General features: G+C 47.5%; 1 protein-coding gene across 1 annotated transcript in view; it reads left to right on the forward strand.

Annotated features, from left to right (window-relative positions):
• The window catches only part of TBC1D22B (TBC1 domain family member 22B), an 80,585-nt gene that overhangs the window by 16,479 nt on the left and 49,746 nt on the right, over positions 1-14,360 (forward strand). Inside the window, exon 2 of the mRNA XM_008151957.3 lies at positions 7,457-7,513. Within this exon, the coding sequence (XP_008150179.1) occupies positions 7,457-7,513 (57 nt within the window). The remainder of the gene's footprint in view (positions 1-7,456; positions 7,514-14,360) is intronic.

A 14,360-nucleotide genomic window follows, 5' to 3' on the forward strand; every position in this document is an offset into this window, starting at 1 on the left:
GGGTGAGCCCAAGTGGCCCTGGGTCTGGGAGAGGCCAAGCGTCCCTCGGTCCGGGTGAGACCATGTGTCCCTGGATCCGGATGAGGCCGCGTGCACCTAGGCCCGGGTGAGCCCAAGTGGCCCTGGGTCTGGGAGAGGCCAAGCGTCCCTGGGTCCGGGTGCGACCATGTGTCCCTGGATCCGGATGAGGCCACGTGCACCTAGGCCCGGGTGAGCCCAAGTGGCCCTGGGTCTGGGAGAGGCCAAGCGTCCCTGGGTCCGGGTGCGGCCATGTGTCCCTGGATCCGGGTGAGGCCTCGTGCACCTAGGCCCGGGTGAGCCCAAGTGGCCCTGGGTCTGGGAGAGGCCAAGCATCCCTGGGTCCGGGTGCGACCATGTGTCCCTGGATCCGGGTGAGGCCTCGTGCACCTAGGCCCGGGTGAGCTCAAGTGGCCCTGGGTCTGGGAGAGGCCAAGCGTCCCTGGGTCCGGGTGAGACCATGTGTCCCTGGATCCGGATGAGGCCTCGTGCACCTAGGCCCGGGTGAGCCCAAGTGGCCCTGGGTCTGGGAGAGGCCAAGCGTCCCTCGGTCCGGGTGAGACCATGTGTCCCTGGATCCGGGTGAGGCCTCGTGCACCTAGGCCCGGGTGAGCCCAAGTGGCCCTGGGTCTGGGAGAGGCCAAGCGTCCCTGGGTCCGGGTGCGACCATGTGTCCCTGGATCCGGGTGAGGCCTCGTGCACCTAGGCCCGGGTGAGCCCAAGTGGCCCTGGGTCTGGGAGAGGCCAAGCATCCCTGGGTCCGGGTGAGACCATGTGTCCCTGGATCCGGGTGAGGCCGCGTGCACCTAGGCCCGGGTGAGCCCAAGTGGCCCTGGGTCTGGGAGAGGCCAAGCGTCCCTGGGTCCGGGTGCGACCATGTGTCCCTGGATCCGGATGAGGCCTCGTGCACCTAGGCCCGGGTGAGCCCAAGTGGCCCTGGGTCTGGGAGAGGCCAAGCGTCCCTCGGTCCGGGTGAGACCATGTGTCCCTGGATCCGGGTGAGGCCTCGTGCACCTAGGCCCGGGTGAGCCCAAGTGGCCCTGGGTCTGGGAGAGGCCAAGCATCCCTGGGTCCGGGTGAGACCATGTGTCCCTGGATCCGGGTGAGGCCGCGTGCACCTAGGCCCGGGTGAGCCCAAGTGGCCCTGGGTCTGGGAGAGGCCAAGCGTCCCTGGGTCCGGGTGCGACCATGTGTCCCTGGATCCGGATGAGGCCTCGTGCACCTAGGCCCGGGTGAGCCCAAGTGGCCCTGGGTCTGGGAGAGGCCAAGCGTCCCTCGGTCCGGGTGAGACCATGTGTCCCTGGATCCGGGTGAGGCCTCGTGCACCTAGGCCCGGGTGAGCCCAAGTGGCCCTGGGTCTGGGAGAGGCCAAGCATCCCTGGGTCCGGGTGAGACCATGTGTCCCTGGATCCGGGTGAGGCCGCGTGCACCTAGGCCCGGGTGAGCCCAAGTGGCCCTGGGTCTGGGAGAGGACAAGCGTCCCTGGGTCCGGGTGCGACCATGTGTCCCTGGATCCGGATGAGGCCTCGTGCACCTAGGCCCGGGTGAGCCCAAGTGGCCCTGGGTCTGAGAGAGGCCAAGCGTCCCTGGGTCCGGGTGAGACCATGTGTCCCTGGATCCGGGTGAGGCCTCGTGCACCTAGGCCCGGGTGAGCCCAAGTGGCCCTGGGTCTGGGAGAGGCCAAGCATCCCTGGGTCCGGGTGAGACCATGTGTCCCTGGATCCGGGTGAGGCCGCGTGCACCTAGGCCCGGGTGAGCCCAAGTGGCCCTGGGTCTGGGAGAGGCCAAGCGTCCCTGGGTCCGGGTGCGACCATGTGTCCCTGGATCCGGATGAGGCCTCGTGCACCTAGGCCCGGGTGAGCCCAAGTGGCCCTGGGTCTGGGAGAGGCCAAGCGTCCCTCGGTCCGGGTGAGACCATGTGTCCCTGGATCCGGGTGAGGCCTCGTGCACCTAGGCCCGGGTGAGCCCAAGTGGCCCTGGGTCTGGGAGAGGCCAAGCATCCCTGGGTCCGGGTGAGACCATGTGTCCCTGGATCCGGATGAGGCCGCGTGCACCTAGGCCCGGGTGAACCCAAGTGGCCCTGGGTCTGGGAGAGGCCAAGCGTCCCTGGGTCCGGGTGCGACCATGTGTCCCTGGATCCGGATGAGGCCTCGTGCACCTAGGCCCGGGTGAGCCCAAGTGGCCCTGGGTCTGGGAGAGGCCAAGCGTCCCTGGGTCCGGGTGCGACCATGTGTCCCTGGATCCGGTTGAGGCCTCGTGCACCTAGGCCCGGGTGAGCCCAAGTGGCCCTGGGTCTGGGAGAGGCCAAGCATCCCTGGGTCCGGGTGAGACCATGTGTCCCTGGATCCGGGTGAGGCCGCGTGCACCTAGGCCCGGGTGAGCCCAAGTGGCCCTGGGTCTGGGAGAGGCCAAGCGTCCCTGGGTCCGGGTGCGACCATGTGTCCCTGGATCCGGATGAGGCCTCGTGCACCTAGGCCCGGGTGAGCCCAAGTGGCCCTGGGTCTGGGAGAGGCCAAGCGTCCCTCGGTCCGGGTGAGACCATGTGTCCCTGGATCCGGGTGAGGCCTCGTGCACCTAGGCCCGGGTGAGCCCAAGTGGCCCTGGGTCTGGGAGAGGCCAAGCGTCCCTCGGTCCGGGTGAGACCATGTGTCCCTGGATCCGGGTGAGGCCTCGTGCACCTAGGCCCGGGTGAGCCCAAGTGGCCCTGGGTCTGGGAGAGGCCAAGCGTCCCTGGGTCCGGGTGCGACCATGTGTCCCTGGATCCGGATGAGGCCTCGTGCACCTAGGCCCGGGTGAGCCCAAGTGGCCCTGGGTCGGGGAGAGGCCAAGCGTCCCTGGGTCCGGGTGAGACCATGTGTCCCTGGATCCGGGTGAGGCCTCGTACACCTAGGCCCGGGTGAGCCCAAGTGGCCCTGGGTCTGGGAGAGGCCAAGCGTCCCTGGGTCCGGGTGCGACCATGTGTCCCTGGATCCGGGTGAGGCCTCGTGCACCTAGGCCCGGGTGAGGCCACGTGCCCCTGGGTCTGGGAGAGGCCAAGCGTCCCTGGGTACGGGTGAAGCCAGATCCTGTTTCCGGGTGAGGCCGTGCGCCCCTGGATCCATCCGGGTGAGGCTGGGTCCCAGGCCCGGGTGAGACCACGCGCCCCTTGGGTAGGGGTGAGGCCACGTGCCCCTTAGTCTGGGTGACGCCGTGCCCCTGGGTTCGGCCGAGACCAAACCAGAGGGAGTCGGACCTCCATTACCACCATTTGTCCACCATCCAGAGCTGAGGGGTCAGTGCTGACATGTACACATAAGGAACTACTGGACATTGAAATTGGGTCTCAAAAGAACTGTTGGTCCAGGGGGAAGCTCGCTACAGATTGATTCATTTGCCTGTCAGCATAACTATTATTGCTCGTCTCACATTCAGTTCTTATTAGTATATATCTAGTGACATATGATCTCGCTCATCTAGGGGAAATGATGAACAACATAGACTGAGGAACAAGAACAGAACCAGAAGCAAGGAGGCATCGATCGGACTATCGGGCCTCAGAGGGAGGATAGGGGAGGGTAGGGGGAGGGTGGGGGGAGGGGGAGAGTTCAACCAAAGGACCTGTATGCATACATATAAGCCTATCCAACGGTTAAGTTCAACAGGGGATTGGGGCATGCGTGGGGAGAGGGGTGGGATGGGAATGGGGGGATGAGGACAAATATGTGACACCTTAATCAATAAAGAAATTTAAAAAAAAAAAAAAAGTTTAGGAGTAGAGATTTTTATAGCTAAAAAGGTAGGGAATCCTATATAATAAAAGCCTAATATGCTAAGTGTCTGGTCATCCAGTCGGCCATTCAACCAATCAAAGTGTAATATGCTAATGATATGCTAAGGCCACTCAACCACTCACTATGACGTGCACTGACCACCAGGGGGCAGACAGTCAACCGGTCAACCAGTTGCTATGACCTGCACTGACCACCAGCGGGGAGATGCTCCGACCAGTAGGTTAGCTTGCTGCTGTAGTCTGGCCTATCTGGACTGAGTAAGATGGGCAGACACACGCAGCCCTCCTGCGGTCCCTCCCCGGCTGGCCAACCTCCCGCGTCCCTCCCCGGCCCTGATCGTGCACCTGTGGGGTTCCTTGGCCTGGTCTGCACCCTCTCGCCATCTGAGCTGAGGGACTCCCCTCCCACACCCCACACCCCCAGTGAATGAATTTTGTGCACAGGGCCTCTAGTGTATTCATAACTAAAGATCTGTTCACAAGAACATTCCCTCTGGAATCTTAGTAGAAATCAATATGAAAATGATTAAATTGGCTACATTTTTATTTAAAAGCAACTTTAGGATCACATCAGTGATGTCAATAAGGTACCTGGTAAACTTTTTCTATTTTCTAAATGTTGGGTAAGGAATAAATTACAAAAATGGGAGGTAGATAGAAAATCATTTCTTGGGCACTGAGTGTGTCCTGGGTAGCATTTTAACATTTGCAAATCAAACTCACTACCTGCTAGTATTATCACCTGCCAGGAATTGTGTTAAAAGGGCTTTTTGCACATTGTCCCATTTAAACCTCCCAATCCTCTCAAGATTGCTTAATTTATTTCTTAAAAAGGTGATACATGTACATGATACTAATTGAGAAAGGTACAAAAAGGTTTGCAGTAAAAACTAAATCTCTTTGCCGCTGGGTCCTCCAGTCATCCAGTTCCTTTCCAAACCACTTGCTACTGCTATCTTGTGTATTCTTTCTGAGATACGTTATAAGTACATAGATCTAACTTTCTGAGATACGTTATAAGTACATAGATCTAATTCTATGTGAATATGTGGATATGCTTTATGTTAAAGTTTTTTTTACAAAAACGGTGGCATGGCCTGGTGGTGTGGCTCAGTGGTTGAGTGTTGACCTATGAACCAGGAGGTCATGGTTTGATTCCCAGTCAGGGCACATGCCCGGGTTGTGGGCTCAATCCCCAGTAGGGATATGCAAGAGGCAGCTGATTAATGATTCTCTCCCTCTCCCTTCCTCTCTAAAAATCAATTTTAAAAAAATTAAAACAAACAAACAAAAATGGTGGCATGTCCTGGCCAGGTGGTTCAGTAGTCCTGTACACCAAAAGGTTGCAGGTTCGATTCCAGGTTGGGGTGAGTACGGGAGGCAACCAACCGATGTTTCTCGTATTGATGTTTTCTTCTCTCTCTCTCTCTCTTCTCTCTCTCTTTCTCTCTTCACCCTCTAAAAGTCCATAAAATCATATTCTCGGGTGAGGATTTAAAAAACAAACGGTGGCATATTATGCATACAGTTCTGCATCTTTTTTCAATGAATGTTTTAGAGTTTTTCATGTCAGTGGATATAGAACTACCTCAATCTTTTTAACAGGTATACTATAATTTATTTAACCAGTCCTCTGCCCTCTGTTAATATTAATTCTCTTTATTTTAATAGGTAAGTTCAGTCCATTTACATTTATTGTAATGATTAATGTACTTGGCCTTAGTTCTATTTTTAATATTTTCTTTAAAATTTTTTCACTCTAAGGACTGTACATGCTTTGAAAGGTGGGTGTGCATGTGTATATTCTGTTAATTTGGAAAGCTTATCCTTCTATCTTAGTGTTTGTGTTTATATATATAACTTTATACCATATTTCTTCAGACAATATCTATTGACTCCTCTCCACCAGGAGCAGTGATAAAATTAGTAGTTGTATTTCCTATCCCCTCCCCACCTGTTTTTATTTGGCTATGTTATTTTTCTTAGGTTTATTTTATATCTTAGAATATACTTATGCCTCTATTACTTGAGCTATTAGCCTTCAATATCTTTTGAGTCTTTTCAGTAAAAGATGAGGAAATCATTGTACACACTTATTCTTCTACTTTTACTTCTATCCCACTTTAACATTTGCCAATTACTATTATTTTTATATTCTCTTCTTTTTTTGGTATATAATTGCTATATATATATATTTTTAATTTTATTTTTCAATTGCACTTGACATTCAATATTATTTTGTATTAGTTTCAGGTGTACAGCATAGTGGTTAGACAATCATATAATTCACAAAATGATCCCCTTAATATTTCAGATACCCACCTGGCATCCTACATAATTATTACAGTATTATTGACTATATTCCCTGTGCTGTATTTTATATCCTGTGACTGTTTTGTAACTACCAATTTGTACTTCTTTTTTTTTCTTACTGTTGAAAGCATTACAGATATCCCCTTTTCCCCCCCATTGACCCCCTCCAGCCCACCTCCACCCCCAATTTGTACTTCTTAATCCCTTCACCTATTTCACCCAATCCTCTGGCAGCCATCATTTTGTTCTCTGTATCTGTATGTCTGTTTCTGTTTTGCTAGTTCATTAATTTTGTTCTTTAGATTTTGCATATGAGTGAAATTTGTCTTTTTCTGTCTGACTTATTTCATTTAGTATAATACCCTCTAGGTCCATCCATGCTGTTGCAAATGGTAAGATTACATTTGTTTTTATGGCAGAGTAATATTCCATTGTATATATGTACCATAACTTTTTTATCCACTCATCTATTGATGGGCACTTGGGTTGCTTTCATATCTTGTCTATTGTAAATAATGCTGCAATGCATATATCTTTTGAATATATTTTTTTCTATTGATTCTTAGAGAGAGTAGAAGGGAGGGAGGGAGGAGAGAGAGAGAAAGAGAGAGAGAGAAGAGAGAGAGAAACATACATGTGAAAGAGACACATCAATTGGTTGCCTCCTGCACATGCCCCAACCAGGGCCAGAGATTGAACCTGCAACCCAGGTGCATGCCCTTGACCGGGAATCAAAACCAAGACCCTTTGGTGCATGGGCCAACACTCTACCACTGAGTCACACTGGTATATCTTTTTGAATTAATGTTTTGGGTTTCTTCAGATATATACCCGGAAGTGGAATCACTGGGTCATAAGGCAGTTCCATTTTTAATTTATTGAGGAAACTCCATACTGTTGCCCACAGTGGCTGCACCAGTCTGCATTCCCGCCAGCAGTGTAGAGGGTTCCCTTTTCTCCACATCCTCGCCAGCACTTGTCATTTGTTGATTTGTTGATGATAGCCATTCTGACAGGTGTGAGGTGATACCTCATTATTGTTTTAGTTTGCATTTCTCTGATGATTAGTGACATTGAGCATTTTTTTATGTCTCTTGGTCATCTGTATGTCCTCTTTGGAGAAGTGTTTATTTAGGTCATTTGCCCATTTTTTAATTGGATTGTTTGTTTTCCTTTTGTTAAGTTGTAAGGACTTTCTTTTTTTTCAAGAGTAGGTTACTATCTTTTGGGGCTGGATTGGATACAGTTATTGGAGGTGACCTGTTTCTCAAAGTTCCTTCCAATTTGTGATGCAGGTGACACTCACCCATCATTTTTAGTGTCCTGACAGCCTCTTCCCTTTTTTTTTGCTTTTAGCATCCAGCCTGTGTATGGAGCACAGCACCCTCCTCTGGACCCTCGGCTCACCAAAAAGTAAGTTGAGTTGTTTTTCCTTTCATTTGAGTACTTCTTTCATCACCCCCCCAGCACTCCCCTACCTTGTTGAAATGACACTTTTCACTTTGACCTTTTCTAGCTTCTCCTCTGCTCTCTTTTGGATCGGAAGATGAATAATTTTACCTCTAAACAGTCTGTTATTAAGTGGGAAATTAACTCACTTAAAAGATTTCTTTTCTACATTGGTAGTAGACATACAGGATATCCAAAAAAAATGTATACACACACTTTGAATAATGATAAAGGCAGTGTTTATTAAAATACATTTATGAGCATAACCAATGGACACAGTTGGAGGGTGGGGTGAGGTGGGGTGAGGGCATGTGCTGAGGGTTGGGGGCAGCTGGGGAGAGGTCAATGGGGGGAAAAGGAGACTTATGTAATACATTAAACAATAAAGAATTTAAATAAAAAATACATTTCATTTTCAAAATTGAGCTATCAGCTATTAAAGTGTGTATACATTTCTTTGAGACACCCTATGTAGGATTTGATGTTGGATTCTCTATTCTGGTGAAAAAGTCTTTATTGATTAACTATTGTCCTGAAATTGGATGATTGAGGGCCTCCTTCAAGCAAGAGATCTGGTTTCTGGGGCTCCTGGCTTCAGAACATAGATAGGTCGACCTTTTGTGCACTTGTACCCTGAGAATTAGGGCACAAAGAATATAACTCTAGGGCTGGCTTTCTTCTCATCCTCTTTCTGTTTGACACATTCAAGGAAACCCAGCCATACAATAGAACTAAAAGCTCCCTAGAGACTATTTCTGTAGTAAAATTCTAATAAAGTATTTTCAAACACATAGAGACCCTAGCTAAATCCAAGATGTATGGATGTGTATCAAGACCCCTAAATATCACTTTATCACAACTTTCTCTAATAGGCCAACTCAGCCACAATGAGAATATGAGTCATCTTCTCAGATTTTCTAAGAACTTTGGCCTCTATCTTTGAGTATAAATGTGGTACCTTTATACTTAAATATTAGTATAAATATTATTTCCATTAAGTATAAATATTAGTTTGTAGTAAAAGCTGAGAGCTGCAGGAGACCTAGGTTCTCATCCTCCTAGGGCCTGTGAAATAATATCCACCCATTCTTCCTTCACAGTCAATGGGGAAGTAAAGATAATGTACATTAAAGTATTTTGAATACCTAAAAAAGTGCTATATCAACTATACATTACTAATATTTTATTTTTTTATTGATTTTCTAGAGAGAGAAAGGGAGAGTGAGAGAGAGAGAGAGAGAGAGAAACATCAATGTGAGAGAAAAACATCATAGGTTCCGCAGCCTGGCTGTGTGCTCTTATCGGGAATCGAACCCGTCACCTTTTGGTGTATGGGATGATGCTCCAACGAACCGAACCACAATGGCCAGGGCTACATTACCAATATTTTAATATTTAAAAAATAACTTAGTGTAATGTATGGTGAACTTTCTGTAATTCAACCTGGTCATGTTTTGTTTTTGTTTTTTGTTTGTTTGTTTTTTGCAATTTGGCCAGTATGTCGAAGTACAGTCTTACTTTGGAAGTATGACTGCTGTTATTTTCTATAAGACAGACAACTTTATATCAGAAACCACTGGACTGTAAGCTCTTTGAGGGCAGGGGCTTTGTTTGTTCACCACTTTACTCTTCAGACTGGGAGCAGCATGTGGCACATAGTAGGCACCGAGTAAACATTTATGGAATGAAAGAATGTAATCCTTCACTTAGACAGTGGACTTTTCTTTCATGTTTCTTAGTGTGTACTTTGTATTAGCTCTTAAGGAGAGCATGTTTTCTGTGATATTTCCATTAAGTAGAATGAATTCTATTTCCTGGTTTTACCAACAACAGACTACCTGGTCTTTGGCTAGTAAAGCAGGCACTGTGGATTACCTACCCAACAGTCTCTCCTGGCCCTGCTTTTTTAAGAACCATAATTTTATTCAGCTATTAATAAGGTGACAGTATACTTAGAGCAGGTATCTGGATTAGTTTACGTCTTTTACAGTAATTTCTGATAATCCCAATAACTGGTCTATGGTGACCTCATTTCATGGACTCTGGCCAATGAGACATAAGAAAGTCCCCTGAGGGAGAGTTCTTGAAAAGATTTCTTTTGATCTGGGAGAGATTATTTTGTGAAGAAAGCCTCTTTTTGCCTCTGCTCACATTTCCTGCTTTTGAATGTGGTAGTGTGAAACTAAGATGCAGAAACTATTTGTAACTGGAGGGAAAGAGCTAGAGAATTGCGGAGACACCAACCAGCCCTGACATTGTGGTCTTTATCACTTAAGCATCATAGTTGAAAATTTAGTTCCTTGCAGCCAGTTTTGTTCACAACTAGGATTTGTTGATTAGTAATAGATCCATTCCAGTATATTTTATTTTATTATTTAAAATATATTTTTATTTATTTCAGAGAAGAAGGAAGAGGGAGAGAGAGAGAAACATCAATGATGACAGAGAATCATTGATTGGTTGCCTCCGGCATACCTCACACTGGGGATCAAGCCCACAACCCCAGGCATGTTCCCTGACTGGGAATCGAACTGTGATCTCCTGGTTCATAGTTCGACACTCAACTACTGAGCCACACTGGCCAGGCCCAGCATCTACCTAATGAAAGAGTAACATGCTAATTGACCGAACCTTTGTGGCGCCCATCAGCCAATCAGGAGTGAGTATGCAAATTAGCCCAACAGAGCTGGCAGGTTAATTTGCATATGTGGGCACTGAGCAGCCAGGGGCAGGGCGGGATGCTTGTGTTGTTGCCATGGTGACAACGCAAGCGTTCCGCACCACCTCAGCTGCTCTGGGCCTCTGGGCAGCATGGGAAGGTGGAAAGGCGGCTTCAGGCTGGAGGGGAAAGGCGGCTCTGAGCAGGAGCAGAAAGGCAGCTCCAGCCAGAGCGAAGGTGGTGCCAGCAGCCAGGGGAAGGAAGGCCCATTCTTGCATGAATCTTCATGCATCAGGCCTACCCATACATAAGGCAGTGGAGTGTACTATCCCACTTTATGCTTGGGTTAAAGTCACGATACCTTGTCTGCACCAGTCATCAACTGTGTTTTCTCTGATTCTGTACTTAAGACAGGTCAATCATTCTGTAATTTGTCTAATACTACACTGTTTTACTGATATGGCTGTTCACGTGAGTAGTATCACCATATCCCAAACTGCCAAGGCCAGCTTTATATACTCTTGTCTTCCACCTGTTAGTGATGTGATATAAAACCATGAGTGTTTTAACTGATCAGCAGAGTTGCATTCATACTTTCAATAGAGGTAATCACCTAGCTCTGCAATTTGGAAGGAATATAATTGTCACTGAATAAATCGTGTCCCCTTTTCATGCACGTGGTGGTTTGGTATTAATAGTCTACAACCTGAAACAACATCTAGGTTTGGATCATTTTACAATTCCAGATTATTATAAAACATTTATTGTCCTTATTTTAGTACCTTTGCTGGGACATTTTTATTACTTTTCCCACTATATGACTATTGTTCCACTTCAGACTGCCGTTAATTGCTGGGTGGTTAATCGCCATTACAGCAGAAACCTTTACATTGGGTCTTCAATCATCCAAACGTCATGAACAAGTAACATTCCCGTCTGTGTGTATTGACTTCAATTTGCCAAATTATTACCAATAGTGGTAATATTGCCTGCAATAATTTTTATAGCTCATATAAAACTACTGTTATTGCAGAGTGGCCCCATTGGCCACTTGATGGCAGGACAAGCTTCTAAATTTATTGTTCTCTGACTTGATATCATTGTTCCAAGTATAAGGCTGGTTCACACGGAGCCACACTAGCTATTGTGATAACTGGATTCATTTGATTGTTAGTAAATCCCCCACTTGCTTCACATCCCTTACCAATATCAAACATTATTTTTCTAAACAAATTTGTATCGTATTTCTATTGCGTGAACAGCCATATCAGTAAAACAGTGTAGTATTAGACAAATTACAGAATGATTGAACTTTTGTTTCCTAACCAGTATAACCTGTAGCCACTCCTTTTCAAAATATCTGTAGGTGTCTGTGTTAACACTGAAGAAGTTATTCTTCACCAGACGACTACATTTCTCTCAAATGTGCCATTTATTATGTTTTTTGTGTTTTCGTTTTACCCGCACTTCTTGAATTGCTTTTTCTTTACTACTTACTAGCTCCATGATCTTGGGCAAATAACTTGGAGCCTTAGTTTCCTCATCCATAAAACAGAAATAATAAGACTCAGCTCACAGAGTTGTGAGGATTAAATGAGTATCTATGAAAATGCTTTTTAAACTGTAGTTTGGCACAGTTGTGAGGCGGTATGATGGAGATGTCTATCTGAGGCCAGTTCGGTTGTAACTTTGATGTACTTCTGTTTAAATAATCTTGGTTAAACCTTAAGACACACTGTGGCGCCGAAACCAGTTTGGCTCAGTGGATAGAGCGTCGGCCTGCGGACTGAGGGGTCCCGGGTTCGATTCCGGTCAAGGGCATGTACATTGGTTGCGGGCACATCCCTGGTAGGGGGTGTGCAGGAGGCAGCTGGTCGATGTTTCTCTCTCATCGATGTTTCTGGCTCTCTATCCCTCTCCCTTCCTCTCTGTGAAAAATCAATAAAATAAAATAAAATAAAATAAAATAAAATAAAATAAAATAAAATAAAATAAAATAAAATAAAATAAAATAAAATAAAATAAAATAAAATAAAATAAAATAAAATAAAATAAAATAAAATAAAATAAAATAAAATAAAATAAAATAAAATAAAATAAAATAAAATAAAATAAAATAAAATAAAATAAAATAAAAAAAAATAAAATAAAATAAAATAAAATAAAATAAAATAAAATAAAATAAAATAAAATAAAATAAAATAAAATAAAAATAAAATAAAATAAAATAAATAAAATAAAATAAAATAAATAAAATAAAATAATAAAATAAAATAATAAAATAAAATAAAATAAATAAAATAAAATAAAATAAAATAAAATAAAATAAATAATAAATAAAATAAAATAATAAATAAAATAAAATAAAATAAAATAAAATAAAATAAAATAAAATAAAATAAGACACACTGTGGCATTATTATACCTTGGGCTAGATATAACTTAGTTGGGATCATGTTAAAATGAGACCCCCAAGCTAGAATTACCTGGATTGATTTTTTACTGGGACTGCTGGAGTTCAAGGAAAGAGAGACATTTCTCCTCCAATGACCACACCCCTAGAAGTGACTGCTATCCATTCTAACTACCGACATGCACAGTCTGTTTAGTTATTCCTACCAGACGAGAGCTAGGGCTATCAGCGTGCACACTGGGAGCTATGATAGCTATGCTGTTACGTGCTCAGTTTGTGTGGCAACTCCTCTTCCCAGGCTGCAGATCCCACTAGGCCTCAACTCTCCCCTCCCGTTTTTCTAGGTGGAGTAGTTCAAGAGCATGCGGGCTCTGCAGTGAGGTGGGCCTGGATTTGAACTCAAACTTTGCTGCCTGCCCAGGACCTCAGTCAGCCTCAGTTTCCTTATCTGTAAACTAGAGGCCCAGTGCACCGTAATCGTGCACTTGGTTGGGGGTCCCTTAGTCCAGCCTGTGCCCTCTAAGCCGGCAGACGGACATCCCCCGAGGGGTCCTTAGTGCTGCCGCAGAGGCAGGAGAGGCTCCCGCCAGCACCGCTGCACTTCCCAGCCATGAGCCCAGCTTCTGGCTGAGTGGTGCTCCCCCTGTGGGAGTGCACTGACCACCAGAGGGCAGCTCTCGCATTGAGCATCTGCCCCCTGGTGGTCAGTGCGCGTCATAGCAACCAATGGTTCTGCCTTTTGGTCGATTTGCATATTAGCTTTTTATTATATAGGATGGAAATAATAATAATAGTACTTATAGACTTATGGATGAGACTTAATAAGAAAATAGGTATCCTATCTAATCAAGAGGGAATATGCTAATTGACCATCACTCCATCGCAAAGATGGCTGCACCCACAGCTGAGGCCAAGTTCCCATAAGGAGCCTTAACAAGCAGAGCAATCAGCAGGGACCTGAGGCTATGCTCTCCCCTGCCCCTGTGGGGCTTGACAGGGGACTTCAGGCTGTGCCCCCCACCCAGCAGGGCTTGACGGGACCTCAAGGTGCGCTTCCCGTCCTGGTGCTGGGCTAGGGGACCTCAGGCTGCTCCCCCCGCCCCAGTGCCAGGCCAGGGACCTCAGACCACACCCCCCGCCCGGCGGGGCTTGACAGGGGACCCCCCAGTGCTGAGTCAGGGGAACTCCGGCCGTGCCCCCCACCAGGTGGGGCTTGACAGGGGACTTCAGGCCGTGCCCCCCATCCTGGCACCAGGCCAGGGGACCTCAGACCGCACCCCCTGCCCAGCGGGGCTTGACAGGGGACCTCAGGCTGTGTCCCCAGCACCAGCACCGGGCCAGGGGACCTGAGGCTGTGCCCCCTTGCCGGTGGGGCTTGATGGGGGACCTGAGACTGCGCCCCCTTCCTGGTGCTGGGCCGGGGGACCTGAGGCTCTGCCCCCCCCCACCTGGCAGGGCTTGATGGGGGACCTCAGGCCATGCCCCCACCTGGCGGGGCTTGACGGGGGACCTCAAGGCATGCCCCTCGCCCTGGTCTGGGCTGGGGGACCTCAGGCCATGACCCCCCATCCTGGCGCTAGGCCAGGGGACCTGATGCTATATCCCTTGCCTGACGGGGCTTGACAAGGGTGGGACTAGCTGGGTCTAGATCTAGCCCAGGGGAGCAGGGAACGGCTGGGTCTGGGTCTCACGCGATTTTGAGGCACATGCGGGGACTTGACTCTGGGTCCCATGGTGCA

Source organism: Eptesicus fuscus, chromosome 10 (assembly GCF_027574615.1).
Source record: "Eptesicus fuscus isolate TK198812 chromosome 10, DD_ASM_mEF_20220401, whole genome shotgun sequence".
In the NCBI taxonomy this organism is placed as follows: Eukaryota; Metazoa; Chordata; class Mammalia; order Chiroptera; family Vespertilionidae; genus Eptesicus; species Eptesicus fuscus.